Source organism: Dermacentor variabilis, chromosome 10 (assembly GCF_050947875.1).
Source record: "Dermacentor variabilis isolate Ectoservices chromosome 10, ASM5094787v1, whole genome shotgun sequence".
NCBI lineage: Eukaryota > Metazoa > Arthropoda > Arachnida > Ixodida > Ixodidae > Dermacentor > Dermacentor variabilis.
In genome coordinates, this window is record NC_134577.1 from 40,928,876 (window position 1) to 40,951,504 (window position 22,629).

The window sequence follows — 22,629 nt, forward strand, 5'->3', positions numbered from 1 at the left end:
ATATCACATCGCATTAAATGGACAATGATCAGACAATAACAAAATTCAACCTGTCTGGCCACTTTACAGCGCAATAATTTTGCATCTAAAGGTTTGAGTGCTTATCAAGTGGCAATGGTCACAGCATAATAACTTGGCACCTAATGGGTTAATACTTATGAGGTGGCCACTACCACCACTATGACAGCTTGAGTCACTATGCTGTGATATGTAGAGCAGTGTTCAGTAATGGAGCATTTGCACTACCGTGTGCTGCCCTGCTAGGTCTACAGATAGGTTAAATACAAGATGTTGCCAAGCATTCATTGTATTACATTTTGCCAGCGACCTTGCCAGCGACCAATTTCACCTAAATTTAACCATACTGTCGTTGGTAGTGAATTATCAGTGTGGAACAGTGTGTCAACATGAAGCAGTGCCCACACTGCTCTATCCAATCACCCTGCTAAGCTTCACTCTGCATGGCTTGAGATATCAGTCTGTCACACTAGCACAGCTCACTCTCGGAAGCCATAGTATGGGCTGAGTGGTATTTTTCTCCACCACCAGATAGCACCACTGTCCAATTAGTTACGAGATCTCTTCCATCTTTGCTCCTGCCAAAAAAAAAACAACTCCTTATTTGTAACACCATAAAGGGGCCCTGAAACACTTTTTCAACATATTAAGGAAACATTGCATATCTGTTAATGAGACTCCTGTGAACATGTGAGCAAAATAGTATTGCCCCGCACACAGCAGGGACTTTACAACCTCGCATCAAAAGCAGAGAAAAATCCCTTGCTCTCGTTTATGCAATCTCATCATGCGGCGTCATTGCAAGCAGCTGGATGCACAACAGAAAGTGGGCGATTTTGCGATCACGAGAACATTCCGAGTAATACAATTATTGCTCATTTGAGTTAAATAAATGAAAATTGTGTCTGCAATATCAAAAATACAGAAAGACATTTCATCGTTGCACTGCTGGTCTAAACACAACAGTTGCGTGTTGCTGCATCTGTTGCGCATGGCCTCTAAGATGAAAAGCGTAGCGTAGATACCACGGCTACCACAGGGTGCTGCCATGAGCCATCTTGCTGCCGAGGCATTCAACCTTGCTGCAGGGCCAGTGGGACATTGCACCTTCTTACCGTCTGCCCTGTGTAGCTTCCAGAGCGCTAATGGAAATGAAAGGAGAGAGAAAGTTGTTGATCGGTTCGATAACTACACCTAACTTTGCTTGTCCTTGAAGGATTCGAAACAGTTTTGCAGCAGGAGATTCATGAGGCGATATAACGTAATAGTGATGTCATTTGGTGATTAGCTAGAAAAGTGTTTAGGCCCCTTTAACAAGTGTGAACAATAGCCATTGTGCTCATAAGGGGGCAAAATTGTAAGCACAAGAATTCGAAGGGCATATGCTCTTTCGGACGAAGCGGTTTGTATCCGTAGAGATGAACTATCGTCCAGCAACTAGGAAAGTTTGTTTACCATGTTCAAAAAGCACTGCAAGGTCCCTATAATATTTGCCTTTAGCGTTGCTTTTAAATAGGTCTCAGAGACGTTAGTTGCATTTCAGTGAATCATTAAATATGTTAGATTGAACAACACATCACAACACAAGTAAACAAGAAAGGCAGTGACGGCCTTCATTTACAACACAAAGTACAAAACGTGACAAGCACCAGGTTTTCACCTTTTCAATACTGACAGAGTTATGATGGCGGTACAATATTCTCAATACAAAAACACAAATTACCAGCTGCAGTAAATGAAGAGCCCTTCATGAAAGCCGGAACAAGATATAAATATAGTTTCATTCTCGATTCTGCTCAGAACAGTGCACCCTAACAACTTCAGATGACTGAAACAACTTGCCACAGGTACACTGTCCCTTCCTAAGAGTATTCATTAAGCAGGTACGACAAAAGTGGTGACCACATGGCACACGATGTGTCGACTGTGACATCTTACATGCCCAGCACAAGTCACCTTCTGTTTCTTGAGCTTTTAGTTTTTGCTGAGCACTGTTCCTTATCCTCTGCAGTGTTTCAGCCAGAGAACTTGACAGGCTGTCGGCAAGGCGCTCCTCGTGTGTTTTGAGATCACATCGTGGTTGCTTGGCCTCAGGAACATTCGCTGCTGACTCAAGCTTACGTTTCTCACCTTCTCCCAACTTCTGCTTGTTGCTGCTTGATGATGTATCTGACATGAATGCGGCATGTTGCTTGGTCGACTGCGGTACAGGCATGGCTTTTGGCAACACGGTGGGTGAAACAGACAATTTTGAAATTGCAGCTCTGCGTATCCGATGCCCCTGAAGCACTCTTTGATCCACACTGTCAAAACTAGAATGCGCGTTGACCAAGTTTGAAGTGGAAGAAGTCGCTGCACCCAATTTGCCTGCAAGTTCGGTTATGCCAGTTTTTGATCCCTGAGAGTTAAATGCACTAAGATGGCTTGGTCTACGGCAATTCTGAGATGAGCAAGTTTCATTTTTCGTACTGACGCATGCTGTAGACTCATTCAAAGCCTGGCATGATGAGGGACGTTCAGAATGCGATAACGAAATCAGACCAGAGGGCCTTGCACTTCTCAATGTCCCAGCCGGACTTCCTCCCAACGTTCTTGGAATGTTCCCCAGTTGCTCCAAGTTGCGAACCACAAAGTGGTCGATGCGGCTCTTGAGTTCAGGAAGGCTTTTGGGACAATTAATACCCGTCAACGTTATTCCAGTGAAGGGATCTGTTGGAGGTCTACCCCACTTTTCCTCTGTGTCGACATGCTTATCTAACGTCGACTGGTCCACTACTTGGCCACTTGGCAGCACAACTGGTTGCGTCATCAGTTCGAAAGTCAAAGCGTCCTGAAAGTCTGTCGGAATCTGAAACTCGCCGGTAGTAACTTCGCCCTTTTGTTCCCACTGGCTCTTCGGTGGTAGTGACTTCGCCTGCTCCGCAACAGTCGACGCAGAAGATGTCGCCTGGTGCAAACGGCGTTGGTCAGTCGCCGAATGTTCACGACTGAAGTTAGGGACGGTTTCGGAACTACTAAGGAATTGGCGAATCAGTTCGTCTTGGGCAGCTAAGCTGCAAAGGGCAGCCATCGGCTGACCCCAGACTTGCAAGGAGCCTAGTCCAATAGAGGCGCTGCCCATAGCGCGGGTCAGTTTCAGCTTTATCCGGCACACGTATTTGCAATAGGCAGTCTTGAGGGTTTCACCCGTTCCATGCGAGTCGTATGCAAACGAAGGCGTTCTGCCATCTCGCATCAGGCACGCGAATGGCCCTCTTGGAACGTAACACCTGTTGCGCAGTTGAACGACGTCGCCCGTAGCTTCATATTTCTTGCCGACCATAACAAAGTCGTCCTGTGGCGGCGACGTAGCGCCGACACCAGTGTGCGACACCCAGATCTCGAAGCCGGTCAGTCTGACTGGACCGCGAATTAAACCGACCACTACGCAACTCAGCTCGGTCGGGCAAGGCAGCGTCAGCAGCACGGTGACGGGGGGCTTTATAAAGTACTCGGCCATGAAACCGCAACGACGCCTGTCCGCACTAATAAGGTTGCCGACGTCGTAGCCATCGGCGCATATTTGGTCCGCCTCGATCAATGTGCCCACATTTTTGCTGCAAAAGTCAATGGCCATCACACATTCGGCGTCAGCTCAACTTCTGTGGTCGAACAATCGAACACAACGTGGTGTTGATGACGATTAGAGTAACCCAGTACGAGCAAACAAGAGACTGCCACATGCACAGAGGCAGGCCGAAATATTCGGTACGGGTACGGGTGAACAGGTTGAAGACGTGAACCTCATGCTACAAGTACGAAACCGAGCACAAGCGCTTACCTAATTACCGGCTCGCGTATCTTGGAACGCATTTGCTCGCTCTCGACGATCCAGCCGCTCAAATCGACGGCCAGTCGTTTGCCCCGAAGTTCGTCGAGCTGAACCTTGCAGGCGACGGGCGACAGTACTTCCCACAGGTCCTTGACACCCATGACTCGAAGTCGTAAGCGTCTGTCGCACACAGGAAGCACGACAACGCCCTACTGTTTCAGCACTTTCGGAGGCTAGTACCGCACGATGATAAGAAAACAAAACCACGCTGGTTTCACCGCAAAAACTGCGCACGCACACGCAAACAATAGACGCCCGAGTCTCTCATCTCATCGGTAAGTATGTCAGCAAACTGTACACACTGTACGGCTAGCAATACCCCGGCTCACTACATAAACGTAAACAATATTTCTACCATATTGTACTAAACTACCCCTAAGCTGTGGCGTAACGACAAATGCCGCCATTACGTTCAAACGAACGACCGCAGCAGCACTCACGTTTCTTTATTTCCTTATTTCTCTGTTTCCTTCAGCACATGTTTCTTTCTAGCATCCAGCAAAACAACTTTTTTTTTCATACCAGAAAAATAAACCATAGCGTATGCGTACCACTTTATTTTACTTTTATGTGCGGTATTGTGAAGTTGGCGCGAATTTTGAAACTCTGCAAATGCGCTATCACTTCACCTCACGTTTACTAGCCGCTTTCACCAACGTTTGTAAATCATTTAGGATACTTCATAGATACTTTAAAAACTATCTGTAAACGTTGGCTTCCACTATGGAAAACACTTTTCAGGTTTTTTTTTTGTTTTTTTTTTGTGTGTGTGTGTGTGTGTGTGTCTCGTCTTGACACCATTGTACAATATGGCAAGCAAAGGTGACGTTAACTGTTTCAAAGTACTCAAGCAGCACATTTCAAACTTACGAGTAGAGTTCACGAAGAACTTGTGAACAGTTTTTTTTTCTAGGTAACCTTGGGATTGTTGCGCGAAATACATTTCGTGAAAGGGGACAGAAATAAGAAGAACCTGAAGCGCCATACTACCAACTGTTTAATAACAGCCTCAGAAACGCTTAGGGAAAAAAAAAAAAAAAAACTTCCGCGCGTGCGCAGGGAGCCAAGGTGTGACGTAGGACAACATGGTCATGATAACATATTTTGAAGAAACAGTGTTCATCGACTAATGATGTCAGGGAAAAAGCTCTTGCATTACACATATTAATGACGAATTTTTCAGTCGCCAAGTGCACTGTGATCTGCTGAGTAGCATATTAAAAAGCGCACAAAATATAAAAAGCGCACAAAATATAAAAAGCACCAAGCGAAGCATCTAGTGCACACATATTTCAGTGGAAAACAAAAGCCATCTGTCAGAAGTGAGCGGTGTAAGAATATTTTTTTATTTTTTCTCTTTCTTGTTTGTTTCTTTAGAAAACGAATTAATTATTAGCGGCAGGAGACATAGAGAAATGCGTGATATATCGTTTACCGATTAACCAATTGGTCATACATAATGTCAACTAATTAACATTAATTTAATTGTCCCTCTAAGGTGCTGTGTGTACGCCAAGAATGCGTTGTGCATCAACATTAAGAGCATTGTTGAAGGTAACGATATTTAAAATGTTTCACATACATCTTGAAACCCTTCTGATTGGGATTGTGCTGCAAGCTTGAATACAGTGTGAAAAATGTAATAGTAAAAAAATAAAAGTAAATGGTTGGGTATTGTTGCTCGGTGCATGTCGTCATGTGCAGTGGGCTCACTTCTTCCATTCTTTTTTCACAATGTGATGCACCAGGCGTAATTTACACGTGTCTGAATAGGTTGCATTTGATGTTCTGACATCTGATGTTCCCATGGTGAGTTTTCGCATGGCGCCCCCATTCTGTAAACTTGACAAAAGTCACTAAAGAACTGAACACTATTCATATGTTCTGCAGCTGTACGCTTCTATTATTCTTAATTAGGAGGTAAAAAATATGGTGAAATTAAGTGTTAAGTAAATCAACAGAATATATATATATATATATATATATATATATATATATATATATATATATATATATATGGCCATGCCGTCCCTGCAAACTTCTTAATCTCATCCGCCCACCTAACTTTCTGCCGCCCCCTGCTACGCTTCCCTTCCCTTGGAATCCAGTCCGTAACCCTTAATGACCATCGGTTATCTTCCCTTCTCATTACATGTCCTGCCCATGCCCATTTCTTTTTCTTGATTTCAACTAAGATGTCATTAACTCGCGTTTGTTCCCTCACTCAATCTGCTCTTTTCTTATCCCTTAACGTTACACCTATCATTCTTCTTTCCATAGCTCGTTGCGTCGTCCTCAATTTGAATATATATATATATATATATATATATATATATATATATATATATATATATATATATATATATATATATATATATATATATAGTGAAGAGCAACTTTTGCACGAGAGAAACGTATGTATACGTACGATTGTGGCCTAATCATGAACAACAACGACAAGAAGAAAAAAAAAGCGATCTTGGTCTAATGACTATATGGAGCCTTGTGCTTCTGTGCTGGAAAACATAGATTCGATCCCGCCATCGGTCCCGCATGTTTTTCTGTACAGCGCGGACTTTCCCCCACTTTGGCTATGTATCTAACAGAAATATATCGAGGTTTATTGCTTGATAGATCACAATTTGCACGAAATCACTAGTCTGTCGAGATAAACGACATTGGGCAAGGTTCGCCTCCGCCAAGACGTGCGCGCACAGTTATTGTTGCAAAGTTCTGCACCTCCCCCCCCCCCCTTTTTTTTTTTCTGTAACAGAGGATTTCAGAGGATTTCTGTAACAGAGGAAGGCTATTTCAGCAAGCTAGATGAAACGCCAGCTTGCGCGAGTTAAACACAAGGGTTTGCACAATGCCGCGGGAAGAGTATCAGGTACAAGTTAAGTTAATAAATAAGTCTATTTTAATTCCGTCGCATTTCGGTTTTAATGCATGCTGTTTTTTGTTTTTTGGATGTAGATGTAGAACCTAAAATTTAGTGTCCCAAACTCACTCCGGGTATATAGTGCCTATAGAGTGTACACCGGGAGATTGGCCGAGAACCGGGTTAAGCATCGGGTACGTATACCTATATAGTTCAAAATGAAAGAAAGAAGAAATGTAAGATAACTCAAACAGTGATTTAATTATTGTTTTGTGTCGTAGATATGTGGTTGTACCTTTCTTCTTTCTCTCTTTCTCTCTTTGCAGCGCATTGGACAATTTGCTGAGCTCTATAGCTAGGTCACGTGCGATCATCGGCGACGTTGCAGGCAGTGCATATGCGACGGGAGTGAAAACAAATCGGTGCAGTCGTACACACACGTCGCAACAGATTTTCCGAGGTCCATTTGCGCGTGTGATCTTGAGCCTCTGCTGGAAGCGGTCTGGGCCTCCCTTGAGTGGAAGGGCTAGGGGGTTTCTGTTTGAAAGGTGATTCTATACTGTAGTCGCTCTCATCAGGCGCTGGCTATTCCATATTCATTATCATCATCATCATCCTACTTATGTCCACTGCAGGACGAAGGCCTCTCCCTGCGATCGCCAATTACTCTTGTACTGCGCCAACCGATTCCAACTAGCACCCACAAATTTCCTAATTTCGTCGCACCACCTAGGCCTCTGCCGTCCTCTACTGCGCTTCCCTTCTCTTGGTACCCATTCTGTCAACCTAATGGTGCAACGGTTATATCTAATCTGCGCATTACAAATAAGACCTGCCCAGCGCCATTTTTTTCTCTTGATGTTTATTAGAATACCCAGGTAGCACAAAAGAGATACGTAACGTTTTCGTAGCGTTTATCCAAGACGATAAAAACGGGTTAAAGAAGACACGAATGAGAGAACTTCGGCGGGAAAACGTCGGATATCACTGCTAATGTCCGGCTTAATTACTTTCTTGAGACGATCTAGAACAGGTCTGCAAGACGTATTCGAAAAGCTGGTCTAGAAATAGGATTGGGAAAGACACAAGTAATCCCTTTGCCAAAACTATTCGTAACCAATTTCTAAACGTTTTTAGGACGTTATCAAAAAGCTGGTCTAGAAGCGGTCTTGAAAGGTTTACGATCATCTGAAGCTAATTTTCGCGGGTGACGGGCGCGATGAGACATCGTTGTTCAAAACACGCGTTTAGTTTCGCCTCACGCGACTGGCCTATGCCGCGCAGACGTCGTCAGCCGCACCCGTTGGCGCGGCCTAGGCCAATCGCGTGAGGTGAAACTGATCGGGCGTTTCGAACAACGATCTCCAATCGCGCCCCAGATGAGTAGAAGCGTCGGTGTTGACTGTAAGAGCCATGGCGCAGTGCCAAGCACTGTTCCCCGCATGGCCGGCGCATCGTCTACCAAGTCGCACGAAAATGAGCCTGTTAGGAATAATAAATCCTTAATACCGCCTTTAGTAAGCTACGATGCTTACAACCACAATGGGAATGACATCCTGCAAAGAACAAATGGCCACGTCTTGGCAGGTGGCCAGACCAAGCCCTTCATGCCAAGAGTGCATGAAATGAGAACATTGTGACAAAGCAAGAACACTTTATTAAAATGTAATGCTTATGCAAGGTTCGAACAAACTGTGTGAGAAATGCAAATAGAAATAAAAGTACATCAACAATGACAAAAGTCGCAGAAAGGATTCGTAATGAACTCGAAAGTGAACATTCACTAGCACATAAACAAAATTCCAAGTACACATACAAAAATGAACAGAAAAACCTGGAGTGTACTAAAGTGTCTAATTTATCATAGTAAAGTGCGCGTGCTATTAGATGGACTAGAGTTATGCAGAAGTGACATCTGAGCGAATGGAAGAAGTAGACTGAAAAATGCAAGAGTATGAATTGGATGGTAACTGCCTCCAAGCAATGTTACCAATTATCTAGAAGCTTGAAAAGAGCACAAAAAGAAATACCACCGCATACCATCATAAAACAATCCTGTGACAGAAATAAAAAAAATGGGAACAATGCAAAATTGGAAATATTGCCTTTAGGATATATCAAAGAAGGTAATGGCGAGAAAAATAACCATACAACAAGAAAGCAATAAAGTGAAATTAGTACAGAATACTTAAACGGGGGATTCAGTGTAACAAGTGAACACTACTGTAGTACAGCGAACGATGAGACAGTAATGCTGCATCTTGCCACTCCAGAACGTGAGAAATGAATATGCAAGCCTCATATTAGAAACCCACATAAACATGGAAATAAAATGGAATGCACTGGAAGCTGCATTTGTGTAACAAAGGAAGCAATGGTCATAATAAATAGTAAGTGTTTTATCTAAAAATCCCTTTACAAGAGGCAAAGTTGTACCTCTCTGGCAAAAATAAAGTTGGAACGAATAATTTGCAAACCAGCAAATACATTAATTAGCACACTGACATGTCACACTTTGCGCACATCTCCAGTCTCCTAAAGTAAAAAAAAACACTCTGAATGAGAAAAAACGTTTAACACATGTAGCCCAGAGCAAATTCTTTGCCAGTTCACTCACACTTTCACATCCAAAAACATTTGCCACAAAGTCCAGGCACAGTTCCACTGATATTTACCAATTCACCCCCACTTTCACGTCCAAAAATATTTGGCACACAGTCTAGGCAGAGCTTCATAGATAAACAGCTTGAGAGCACCCTACTGATTATTGTGCAGTCCCGCTGCTAGAAATAGAACTGCCGCACATGCTGGTAGTGGTTTCAATCTAGACACACTTGCTGCCCTGGACAGGTATGTTCAGATATCTGCACTGGTGCTCCATTTTGTCGAAGTAGACACATTGATGCACTACGCTGGTAATTGAAATGTTTTGAATGCACAAGTATTGGCTTCACCAGAGAGACTTGCCCACATACCACCACTGGCATATATATGCACTTGCTCTTCACTCAGTAGCATTGAACTTAAAGTGTTCCCTATGTGGGAGCCATGTGTAAAACCGGTGTCACACGACCACTCTCGATCGCGATCAAACCCGATCCGGATCGAAATTATCGATGCGACTGGCTCACTCTCGTAGCTTGCGCAGAGGAGCCATCACGACCGAGAAATTCGATTTGTAACGGACTGGATAGCGGCTAAAAGAACCCCGTGTGAAACCGGTATCAAATAATGCACAGACGTACGCTAGGAAAATGTGTTGCACAAGGACAAAGAACTGCGACATGCCCTGTTGTGCGAAGCGCGCGAACAGAACACATGTATATATATATTAAAAAAAACTGCGAGAGCGCTTCGCGAACTCCATGCGCACACATGGCACCCGCACGAACTCGGCAGGCCGCCGTAAAGCGCGAAGGGCGCACAGCGTACATTCCGACACATGTCCCAAACTGCAAACAATCGTACTACCTAAAGCATACAAGTTATTTTATACCAAGGGCATACTCGACTCACGTATGCAGTATGCACAAGCGAGTTATGCAGCGTGCATGCTGTATCCATTCGCCAAATAGTAAAATTGATAACAAGCACAAAGCTACAAGGGACTCAATACATTACTACCATTTGAGGCGTCAAATAAAATCGAATTTGGCCGTTTCATATATTGGACAGAATATATGGACACATGTGGTATCCGGTAATACCATGAAATACCCATCACGTCGGTAAAAGGGGCGAAAACACAATCGAGAACCTGAAGCGCAAACGATAAAAGCACGGTATGGTAAACGCAAAATTCTGTCAGTGCGCTGTAGCGCGAGGGAAGAAAATAGGGCGAGCACTTGACCTCACCTTTTGGGATAACGCACTAGTAGTGAATCATTAAAAAAAAGCCTGTTTGAACCAGTTCCCTTGTCTGCAACACTCTTGCTAAACGGGAGACTAAAATACCACGATGATGGCTCTATTGCGGAGATCGGCAAGGTGCGCACAGACAGAAATTTTGCCGCCTTTCTTCGCATTCTGCAAAATGCTTTCTTGTTAGGATCACGCATAGCGGCCGACCCCGACGCTAGGGACACACAGGCACGATTTCGTCCCTCTAACTTTCGTCCTTATACTGCCCTTAACGCCTTAATTACAGCGTCAGTGAAAAGGCGCCTCACATAACATGACAATGAACTTGAAGAGCTGATTAGTGCCCTCCACTCCGCGCCCTCCAATTGAAAACACTACTGATTTCCAAATTAAACTACACAAACAGATCGCACAACCCAAACTAATCACAGAACGTCGTTTTCTTGACGGCAAAACCCTGCAACACTTACATGACAAAGGGCAGCGGCAGCACATTCAGAACAGCCGCTATCATACCACAGCGCAATGCAAGTGCGATAACGTTATTATGCCCGTCTCAAACAGATCGCACAACCCAAACTAATCACAGAATGTCGTTTTCTTGACAGCAAAGCACTGCAACACTTACATGACAAAGGGCAGCGGCAGCACATTCAGAACAGTCGCAAACAGACCATAGTGCCATGCGAGTGCGATAACGTAACTATGCCCGGCTTCACGAATAACGTGGCCGCCTTGATCACATAACAATTGAAAACACTACTGATTTCCAAATTAAAACCACACAAACATATCGCACAACCCAAACTGATCACAGAATATCGTTTTCTTGACAGCAAAACACTGCAACACTTACATAGCAAAGGGCAGCGGCAGCACGTTCAGAACAGCCGCAAAAAAACCACAGCGCAATGCGAGTGCGGTGACGCGACGACGCCATGACGACGCGACTATGCCCCGGCTCGCCCGGCTGCCCGGCATCACGAATCACGTGGCCACCTTGGTCACATGATTTGACGACGGTATCACCACCTTGCGCAAGGTTGGATCGCGTTGATGGGTTGTTGAATATTGTAGAAGCCGCTAAAGAGGCTGACGCACCGTGGCGTGGCGGTGGCGTTTTGAGTCGTTTGCAAAACGTATTCACCCCTCGTTTTTAAGCTGTCTGGCTTCCAACGTTATCAAAACGTATTCACCCCTCGTTTTTAAGCTATCTTGTTTGGAACGTCTTTGACGCGTCGATTTTGGTCAAAAATCCGTTTCAGACGTTGAATCCCTTAATACGACGTTTTCAAGACTTTGTGTGCTACCTGGGTATCGTCTATACCTGTTTGCTCTCTGATCCAAACCGCTCTCATCCTGTCTCTCAAAGTTATGCCTAGCATTCTTCGTTCCATCGCTCTCTGTGCGGTCCTTAACTTGTTCTCAAGTTTCTTTGTCAGTCTCCAAGTCTCTGCCCCATATGTCAGCGCCGGTAAAATGCACTGATTGTATACCTTCCTTTTCAGTAATAGCGGTAAGCTCCCAGTCAGGAGCTCACGATGTCTGCCGCATGCGATCCAAACCATTTTTATTCTTCTGTGAATTTCCTTCTCATGGTCAGGGTTCCCTGTAGTTGACCAAGGTAAACATACTCCTTCACAGATTCTAGAGGCTGACTTGCGATCGATCTTGAACTCTTGTTCCCTTGCCCGGTTATTTATCATTATCTTTCTCTTCTGCATATTGATCTTCATCCCCACTCTTACACTCTCCCTGTTAAGGGCCTCAATCATTTGTTGTAACTCGTCCGCAGTGTTGCTGAACAGAACAATGTCATCGGCAAACCGAAGGTTGTTGAGGTATTCGCCATCGATCCTTATACTTCTTCTAAGCACGCACTTCATTCAAACAAATTAATTGCAGTCACTTATCCCATTCCAAGTCCAAATGTCTAAGACCTTTGGACTTGGAATGAGCCGTTCCATCGCACTAGATGCCTGATTGCACATGTCTCAGCAAGCGCTAAGAGCCACGATGGACTCATTCTATACCTTTGTGGCCTGGCTGTGGTATAGTATTAAGTCAAATCCTTTATTCTAGCTGTCGACCGCAATTATAATATGTAAACATAATGCCAAAGCAATGCCAGCTTGCTTAAAGTTATTGATACATGCACTGGAAGCTGTTCCGTTTAAGGAATCTATTTCCGCCTTGAATTAGAGCTACTTTTGGTTGCTAAACCGGTACGAGTTTCCGTAACCCAAGCGTTGAGGCACATTCGATTGCTGCCAGTTAGCACGGGCGACTGCGTTTCTTTTTAAGGCGAAAGTCTTAGGTGGCTCGTTACCATGCACATGGCTCATACCCGAAAAAGGCGGCGTCTAGTCCAGCGAAGCAAAAAAAATCAGTGGTGCAAAAAATATCATCATCAGGAATGGCTCATACGCATGTAAGCAAGCAAAGATGCAATGGCTGAATATGAATGAAGAAACGAAATAATGATCTAAAGAAGGAAAGGAAGAAAGAAACTCGTTAAAACGGACGTTTGGGCGAGTTGGTAAGCCATTTTAAACAGAACAGCGCGTATTTTGACAGGGACAAGAAGGGAGACGGACGAGCGCCGACTTGGAACTGAAGTTGCAAGTCAGCGCTCGTCCGTGTCCCTTCTTGTCCCTGTCAAAATACGCGCTGTTCTGTTTAAAATAAGAAAGAAAGAACGAAATAGCCTTTAGGTGGTGCATTAGGTGCTCGCACATATATGTAGTTGAGGTCGACCTTCAGCGCCATACGTTTACTTCACAATGCGGCCCGATATGTCTTGCGAGAAGTTTGACCTATCTGAACGTATTACTTTTAATGCATTACCACGTGTGCAGCAGGCTTTCGCCTTCACGTGTTACAGGAACGTAACATGCTGCTGAACTGTTTTTCTTTGTTATTACGAGCCTGCGTATTTTGTTGCTATTATCTAAAATTACCTAATATTAGCCAAGCCTCTGCGTTATTGCGCAATAACTTGACATTACGACGTAAAACGCGTACAAACTACGCGCGCTTTTTTTTAACTACCGCAGCACCGCAGCGGCACGTAAAACCCAGAGTTTATGCTTGATTTGCAACGAGAAGTCTCAAGTTAGTGTTTACTTATAGCTGAGGCATAATTTTTATTTACCGCAACTGTACTAGCGTTTAACTTTCGCAATGCGTTAACGCGAAATCGCAAAAGCGCAGCAAAATGCAAAGAAAATAAAGGAAGAAAAATGTTTTCCTCGTCGTTGCGTTGCGCCACCTGTGGAATGAAGGCGGAGTCTTAGCCCGAGGGTCCAGTTCGAAACAACAAAACAGGCACAAAAGCGCCGCGTCGAACTTCGGCCCGACAAGTTTTTTTTTTTTTCTCCTTTCGCAAGCGCTGCGTGCTGCTTTGCGTGGCTGACAAGCGACGGACGATGCGACGAAGGTATCGCGAATGACGGAGCGGCAGCTGTGAACGAACATCTCGACGGAGACGCCGATTCTTGTGGGACCGTCCCATTCGGGAATGCTGCGTTCTCGCCCGTGACAGCGGCGGCGGAAGCAGGTTTAGCCATTGCAGCTCTCACGTTGCGATTTTCTGTGTCTTCTTATCCTTTCCTCTCTCCCCCTCACTCTCGTCAACGAGCCGAGCTCTCGTCGTCGCCATGGTTCGGACCTCGGGGACAGCAGTGCGCCTGCCGCGAGATTGCGAGTCCTGACGTCCTGCGCGCAGCGCTAGCGAGAGTGTCACTTGCACCTGACGCGCTCGATCCGTACCGTCATTTGAAAAGCGTGTGTGCGCGCGAACACCAAGCGGTGCGTCAAGTAACGCTATGTCGTCGACAACCGCGGAACAGACCCGCTCGCCCCCGAGCCTGGGGTCGTCGAGCAGCGGAAGCAGCACTCCGCGACCGCTGCTCATATCAGACACAAAGGACTTGCGCGCCGTGATCGGCTGTCAGATGCTCCTCTTGCACGCTCTCCGTAAGCGCCGAAGACGGATGATCCTGGACCGTCGCACGTACGCGGTGCAGAACACGATGCTTTTGCGTCGCGTCCAGAGGCGACAGTCCAGGATCCACTTTCTCATGAGCATCCTGAAGACTGCCTTCTCGGCCGGCCTTGGCCGGGACCTGTGCCCGAACCGAGTGGCAAACTCTAACCACGTCTCGTCCTCGGCAGACTTCGTCGACGGCCTTTACGAGGGCGACACTGAGCTGGACGACGCGTCGCAGGACGCCAACGACCGCCTCCTGACCCCGGGACTCATTGGCGACGACGTCTGGCTGAACACGTTCAGGGTCGGGAAGGATCTCTACCATTTCCTGCTCACTGAACTCAAGCCCTTCATGACGATGGACCAGGCAGCCAACGGTGGCCACCCGCCGTACGAACAGCGCGTCGCCATAGCGCTCTGGCGTCTCGGCAAGGTCTGGGATGACCCGGCATTGCTGAGGGCCTTCGGAGTGACAGGTGACACGGTCGGCGCCATCGTGCGGGAGTTCTGTTCGGCAGTCGTGAAGGTGCTGATGCCCCGGTTTGTGCAGGTAATCAAAAGGCCACAACTGGTTAGCCGCACCAGTTGGCTATCCAACTTGGCTAAGACGAGTGCTGCAAGAGCACGTCATGTTTGACGCGACCAGTGCCCGTGCGTAATTGACAAGAAACATAAATCAATGCAACACTCACTAACTTCTCAGTGAGTATAGCTCCAACTCCTACAACAAAATAAGCAAAATGCTGTTGCCTCGTTCGCAGCGTTTATATTGTTTGAATTATAGAAAAATGATCAGCTTTGTCCAAATTGAAACTAAGGCTATGAGTAACCCAATGCTCTCCTTGGCTTCATTATTGTCTGATGTCTTTATGTGTTGGCAACTAACAGAGAGATGAAGCCCTCTATTGCCATTATTCTTCTTGCTCAGTCTGCAGGTTAGGAACAGCTGGATAGCATGGCCATGGTTAGAACAGAAACTAGATATTGAATGATATCTTGCGTTATCTGTCAGGTCAAGGCTTTGTTTTCATTCATGTTGTCTTCATTCATGTTGCAACATACAAGCTGAAGTAACAGCTCACTAATAGCTAGTCCAATTTTAATGAATGCTGTTAAAACAAATGGTGTTGCATTTCATGCTCAGGTACCCTTTGACGAAGACCTTGATGACATCACTGACCAGTTTCGCGAAAAGGCTGGCCTTCCACAGTGCGCTGGCGCCCTCTGCTTTGCACACGTCCCCATCCAGCCACCACCAGACGATGACTCTGGCGAGTACACCAACCCAGAAGGCTGGAACTCCATCGTTGTGCAAGCCGTTGTCGGCGCTGACCGGCGTTTTTGGGATCTCAACATTGGCTGGCCTGGCAGCACGCAGGTGTCCCAGGTCTTGCGCAGCTCCAGCCTCTGGAAGAAGGGCGAGGAAGGCACACTCTTCGTCGGCCACGACGAGGACAATCCCCAAGTGGGACGTACACACAGGGTTCTTGCTGCGGGTGCAGGCTATCCTCTCCGCAACTGGATCATCACGCCGTTCCTCAACCCGGACGAACGGCAACTCCGTTTCAACCGTGCCCTCTGCGAGGTCCTCTCGGTCGGCGAGGTGGCATTCAGGCACCTCGAGGCGCGCTTCCCGTATCTGCTGCGTCACAATGGCAGCGGCGTCGACCTGATGCCGAGCATTGTGGCCGCGTGCAGCACACTGCACAACATGTGCGAGGAGTGGGGTGATGGCATTGGTGACGCGTGGCTTGCCGAGGCTTCGAGGCATGCACTGCCACAGCCACATCCTGGTGCGGATCCAGCTCGCGACATGTCGCGGTGCCTTGAGGCAGAAGCCATTAGAACGGCCCTATTTGCAACCGTAGTTAAGTGAGGTTAGAGTTTCCAGTTGTCAAGCGTTTTCCTTTCATTATAAGTGAAGGATCAACCATCACTTTGCTTGAGTGCTAACCATCTCAACCTTAACACGGCAAATCTGCCTTTGGCCAACTACCTCTATCAGGCTCAGTATTTGGTGAGGCCCTGAAGTCCAGATAGATTTGCCCAACATGGTTCTTTTGAAGCTTGAGTGTTACGATGATGTGTGCTTTATCAAATTGGTGCAGAGGAGGTACGAGTGACTGTACAACAAGGACGAAAAAACCTTTGGCTGGTATAATATCACACTCCAAGGCCGGTATTTTGTAGCGATGCCTTTTCCGATTCTATGCCTTTTCAGGCTTTTCGCGCTTGGCCACTGGTCAGAGCGACGGTCTGCCCACATTATCAACGCGATCAGGCGGCCGTGCGTGATGGATGATAAGAATAGCATAGAATAAGGCATAAGGCATCGCTGCAAAATAGCGGCCCAAGGAACATATTCTGGGACAATAACTGTTGGCAATATCGCATTGGCCATAAGGCACATGCTGATTGGCTGGTTGAGTACTGCGTCACGCAAGGGCGATAATATAGTCAAAGTGATCGTCTCAGAATACGTCCCCAGACCTGCTGTAGCAATTGACTCTTTAAGATGTCTTCCAGCAAAGCTAGATCCAAGTGATGGCACTTGGCATCCTAATGTAAAACTGTCTAAATGATCATTTGTTAGCATAGTTCAGAGAGTTCATTTTTTTCACATTATCTTGCACAAGGTGTACATACGGTTGCTGGCCAACCAAAGCTTTTTTCGTGGTTAGATTATTTCATATCCCAATGCTGAACAATCCAAACAATACTGCCATGGCACATCAGTCAAGGTCCAGCTTAGGACTTGACTTATAGTTCAGCTCATTGTTTGTTCACGTGCCCACCATTCGTACACATGGCCTGCTCAAAACTCAGCCTCGTGTTGTCACAATCTTCCCACACTTTGTGAGCAATCAGTTCATACTGGCCTCTGTCGCAACCACTCTATGATGAACTGATTAGCCACAAGTGCATCGTCACATTCACCCATGTCCATACCACAGCCTGGTCTCAGTGGTCAGTATCTCAGCTGCACTCTGGCTTGTACCGTGCAGGCACAGGCACAGAATTTTTTTTTTCTTCACAGCTGATTCTTGTCTGGTTAGTATGCCAATGTAGCATTTATTGCCACTGCCTTCCATGCCATGCCTTTATTGTTCTGTTCACATTCAGGTCATGAATAGTCAGCACCTTGGCGCGTGTAAGGCATTGATTGTCATTCTAAGATTACTTGAGCAAAATCTTGGAGCGCAGCTGTTCATCACCGTGGAAATCATGGGTGGTGCGTGGATTTTTTTATAATTTCACAAAGCATCGTTGGGAAAGTGCACTGTGACTTCTTTTAGTGTTCTTACAGTTTGGCTGTGTGGCAGGATAGCCTTGCTATGTTTTTTAGAACAGTCTTTAGAGCAAGTGCTTCACATTAACAGAATGAATAATTTTGTCATGAAATTTCCGGCTCGTAAATCTGAACACTTTGGAGTATATCACTAAGTCTATATATTTGGTCAGTAACACTTGTCATGGATAAATCTTTCTAATATGCAGAAGTTTTTATATTTTTTTGCATCCAAATGGTAGAAATTGTAAGCTAAGTAAGGTTGATCATTGCCATTCAATGAACCTGCGACAAGTAAGTGGCTCCAGCAACGGTAATACAAAAAGCTACACGGCCGTTCGGAGCCAAAGGGCAGAAGTTCAGACAAATCCATGGACTGACATCATTTCTATGCTAGTTTAGCCACCATACTGGTGGACATAATGCGTGCCCCAGCACTAGATTTTCCTCTGGTGCACTTGCTGCGAAGCTGCATTGTTGAAATGGGCACACAAGCTGACACCTGTTGTGCAAGTGTTCTTCTGGAGAGCTGCACACTGAGGTATGCTCTCGTTGTACTCACCGTTGCAGAAGTGCAGCAATATTTTTTGTCTATATGGAGGCAGGGGGGTGCAGCAAATGCAGCTGCGATTGTCAAGCTTCGTTCTTACAAAGTAGGGTTGCCTTGGGTTCAGCTGTTCAAATACAAGGTGAATGTAGACATGGGGCAGTATTCTTGCACAATCATTGCACTGGGGATACACAGTCACTGTTGCAATATTTCAAATGACAACATTGGATGCCGCCAGTGTATACGGACAACGGTGTTCCTGGCACAGTGCCAAGCTTGCTATCGTTGCACAGTCCCAGCAACACTGCCAGGTGTGTGATGTGTCCCATGCTGATTAACGTGAGGCCTCGCAAAAGTGACCACGGGAGAGTACCACCAGTGGTATTACCATGCACGCACTACTCTGCATAAAATTTGTTGCATTTATATGGGGAAGAAAGCGAGTGTGGTGAAAGTGGGGTTTTGATGTTTGGTCAACTGTCCACATATTGTTGCACTCTCTATGCACCTTGAAAACAAATTTGTTAGCTCATAGTGGATGACATTAAGAAACAAAGCAGGTGCTCAGTTGTGAGGAAAAATATGAAGAGGCCCAGTATTGCAAAACATAGAAATACTGAATTTCGTGGCTACATACTTGGAGAGGATATCAGCGGCTCAGACTACACTTGTAGAAGAGTGCTTAACGTGGACGAACTTGATATTGTGCCTTGCCATTACTTCGTAAACAGTACAGCTGGCAAAAACTGCCTAACCAGCACAGAATTTCCATATACATTGTAGTTTGTTGTCACTTTTGTCATACCTTTAAGTGCTCAAATAGGTGCTGTGAATGCTTGGATGTCTTTTCATGTTAGTTTCATGTCATATCTTTTCATGTCAGTTTGGACAGGATTGCCCAACGTAAAGCACCCTCTCTGCGCATCGTTTCAAGCTCTTTTAATGTTGTGTGTGCGACAGGGTACGGCTGGTCACAGTTTCTACAGCTCCACATCACAAGAGGGCCATCATATGGCTTTTGAGAATCTCGTGCATTGTAAAGGTCAAACAAAGACTGTCTGCTGAGACTAGAAGAAGAAAGGCATTCCTTAGTTTGGCAGGGGAAGCACTTCTATATTTTCTTGTATTCTTATGCTTGTTTTGTTTGTGATGCATGTAGACATGCAGTGTCGCAGTACTTCATTGCTACTCGCATGTTTTATAGAATTTGCTTAGTGGTGCCTCTTATAGTTATCTATTGTGTGTATTTACGAAGAATTTGCATTCCAGCATTTTGGCATTGAAATGCCATTTTCCTTTATTCTTACCGGACAAAAGTGATGTCAATTTCATTTACGGGTATTTAAGGATTAGAAACAGCAAGCGCATTCATGTATTTGTAGCTTGTAAGCTGCCACAGTCCTTGTCGAAAATTTCGACAGCTGCATTTTTAATGTGGTGAAATGCAAGAGTGCTTACGTACGGGTCTCTCGGTGCATGTTAAAAGAACCACAAGCGCCTAAAATTAACCTGGAGCCCCCCCCCGCTGTTGTCTTTCTGATAGCGTCTGTGTTGCTTTTGGGGGTTCAATTCATGGTTTAACCTTGCATTCCAGAATCGTATGATCGGGAAACGTACTGATGCACCATAGAACATTTCTTGCATTAATGCCAGACAACGCCGTTCGCTCTCCTAATCTTCATATAATCTCTGGCACAATACAGGAGCACCATAACTGGCTATAGTGACAAATTGTTATGTGGCTTTGAAACTTTTGACATTGGCTGTACACTGTGAAACCAATGCAGAACAGCCCGCATGATTTCTGTTTCAAGTTGTCAAATGCTTTTGCCTTTTGCATGGCACGTTCTTGAACACAAGATCTACTTAGAACACATCACTAAGTGGTGTTTCAATTTCTACTCATGATGTTGGAGTATTGATGTGTTGCCTTCCTTCTGCACATGTTACTTTGCTCTAACAACACGCTGGTGATTAATGGTTCTTTTTAGAGAGACTTGCACAGTTCAGGAACACTGTTGTTTCCTGTGTCCTGCTTGGAACACTTGGAAGTGGTCACATATCATTTTAACTAAGCGAGGTCAGAACAACACTTGAACATGTAAATAGTAGTGGCAGAAATTGGTGCACTGATATGCACTTTTATGTTTTCTGTGACGTGAAAGGCCCAGCTGAGTATGCTGTTCCACTGACTATATCACACTGCTCACATTTAATGCATGTCATGTTACGGTGTCAGTAAGTCATGAACGCTACATTTTGGCAGCTAATAAGATCCTCTAGTGATTGGGCATGTGAAATCGTGGGAAAAGGAGGTTTCCAAAATGTTTTGTCTTCCATGCGTAAGCTGTCGTAAGTGGCAGCCTGTCGCCAAATGCGGGACCAACCCCTTTTTCCCACTTCATGGGCTGTGATGTTAACTACTCATTTCATATACATTAACCATGTGCCTTAACCTTGCACTTGTATGCCCCCTCTCTCATGTTCTTTAAACATTTATTGGTTATGGAGCTAGAAAAAACATGAAATTTTAGAGACCAAATGAGTGTTCTTTCTGCGACCAGGCTTGTAGCGAGAATACTTGGTTCCTGAAGTATGTGATCCTTGACGAGATCTCACTGTGTTAAATTATTAGGTGCATTCCTCTTTTCATTTCAAACGGTGAGAGGTAATATCTGGTTTCACGATTGCGCTGCTGCTGTAATGCACTGTATATTCTCCAGGTTTTGGTGAACTGTGTAATGGTTTAATTATTAATCAGTGCAGGGAACTTTGATAACTTACTGCGTGATTGTATGCCATTATGCCCAGGCTGACTCACCTACAGCTGCAACATTTGGGAAACTAGCCAGCATAAGTGCTCGACAATGTTTAGTCTGCAAAAGGTTAATTTAATAGTCATACGTATCAAAAGCAAATAAAATGCTGTTGCATAATGAAATTCCCTGTGTAGACGGTCTTGCATAACTTTTAAGGTTCTGCAAAGAAGTGCTACAGATGCATATGAATTTTATCATGCTTCCTGTTACAGGGTTCAATTTTTAACAGCTCCTGTGCCATCTGATAGTCTCTCTCACGGCCCAAGGCTGTGTGAGAACAGAAATTTAGTTAGGCTAAATGGGCTTGTGTTACTATTACTACAACATTACTATTTGCATGAAACTGCAAATGTCATAGTTCTTTAGATCTTTCACAATTTACAGTTGTTATTAGTACCAGGCTTAAAATTCTTCTGAAGCAGCACTGTGCGTGACATTTGGTTAAAGCATCTTCTACTGATGAAAGAACAACAGCTCGTGGAGGAGGGGGTTAATTGCAAGCACATGTAGTTTTATATCACTGGCTCCTTTTTCTGCCACTTTTTAAAAGTGTATTGATACTCTTGCATGCAGTTGAGTCATTTCTCTTATCGCACTTCCTGACAGTATGAATCAACTTGCACACAGACCGGAATGCATGCTTGAAGTCGCTTGTTTGAAGTGTCAAACCGCACACTTTGCACCATGTCGGGGAGTATCTGCTAAACAGAAAATTTGGAGCTAATTTTACTCGTGTAATGCTTGAAGATGCCTAGCTGAAAACTGCTGCAACAACTGTGCAATCTTATGGTGCAATGGTCAATTGCGAGAAACCTTTAGCTCCGTCCTAGTTCAAATAAATGTGAAACTCCTTGACATGCATTCGTTACGCAACTGACAAAACGATCTGAAGGAAACTGCCGTTTCACAAGAGGAAGTGAAATACTAGCGACTACTGGGAGCAGATCTTTGTTGTATTGGAGTCGCATCTTAGTCCTAACTCTGCATGACAAGAAGCACTATAGAAAAATTTTAAATGACACTTCTTAAAAATTTTTTTTACCAGTTTGTGACATCTGCATAAGAGCTATCTACAACTTGTTTGCCAACAGTAGTGTATTGCACGCCTATATGGCCTGCTTTAGATGCCTAAAATCTTTTGTTTACAAAACTGCAATGGTCGTGTTTTCATCAAAAGTTGCAAAGCTGTAAACATGATTCTTAATTCTCATGTCTCCTGATTTGCATTGCTTTTCTGGATAAAAATAAGAACTTCCGATGCGAAAACCTGCTTCCAGCATTTAGTAGAACTGACTGTTCTTCAGTATAAATAAACTTCATTCAAATCAGTCAAACAATTGCCTGATGTAGGC

At 44.9% G+C, this 22,629-nt stretch overlaps 2 protein-coding genes across 4 annotated transcripts in view; both read right to left on the minus strand.

The window, feature by feature from the left end:
• Gen (XPG-like endonuclease) overlaps positions 1–4,293 on the minus strand; it is a 30,011-nt gene extending 25,718 nt beyond the window's left edge. For 2 of the 3 annotated variants that reach the window (XM_075672467.1, XM_075672466.1), the window contains exon 1: positions 3,839–4,293. In XM_075672467.1, the coding sequence (XP_075528582.1) occupies positions 3,839–3,990 (152 nt within the window). In that variant the 5' untranslated portion in view covers positions 3,991–4,293. The remainder of the gene's footprint in view (positions 1–3,838) is intronic. The other variant, XM_075672468.1, reaches the window with a different exon arrangement.
• On the minus strand, positions 1,607–3,844 carry LOC142560396 (RING finger protein 37-like). The gene has a single exon (XM_075672469.1). The coding sequence runs from the start codon at positions 3,632–3,634 to the stop codon at positions 1,799–1,801; it is 1,836 nt and encodes a 611-aa protein (XP_075528584.1). The 5' UTR covers positions 3,635–3,844; the 3' UTR covers positions 1,607–1,798.
• Positions 4,294–22,629: the final 18,336 nt, after the last annotated feature.

Excerpts from the sequence above, each read along its gene's own strand:
- LOC142560396 (XM_075672469.1), bottom strand. The coding sequence starts at position 3,634 with ATGGCCATTGACTTTTGCAGCAAAAATGTGGGCACATTGATCGAGGCG.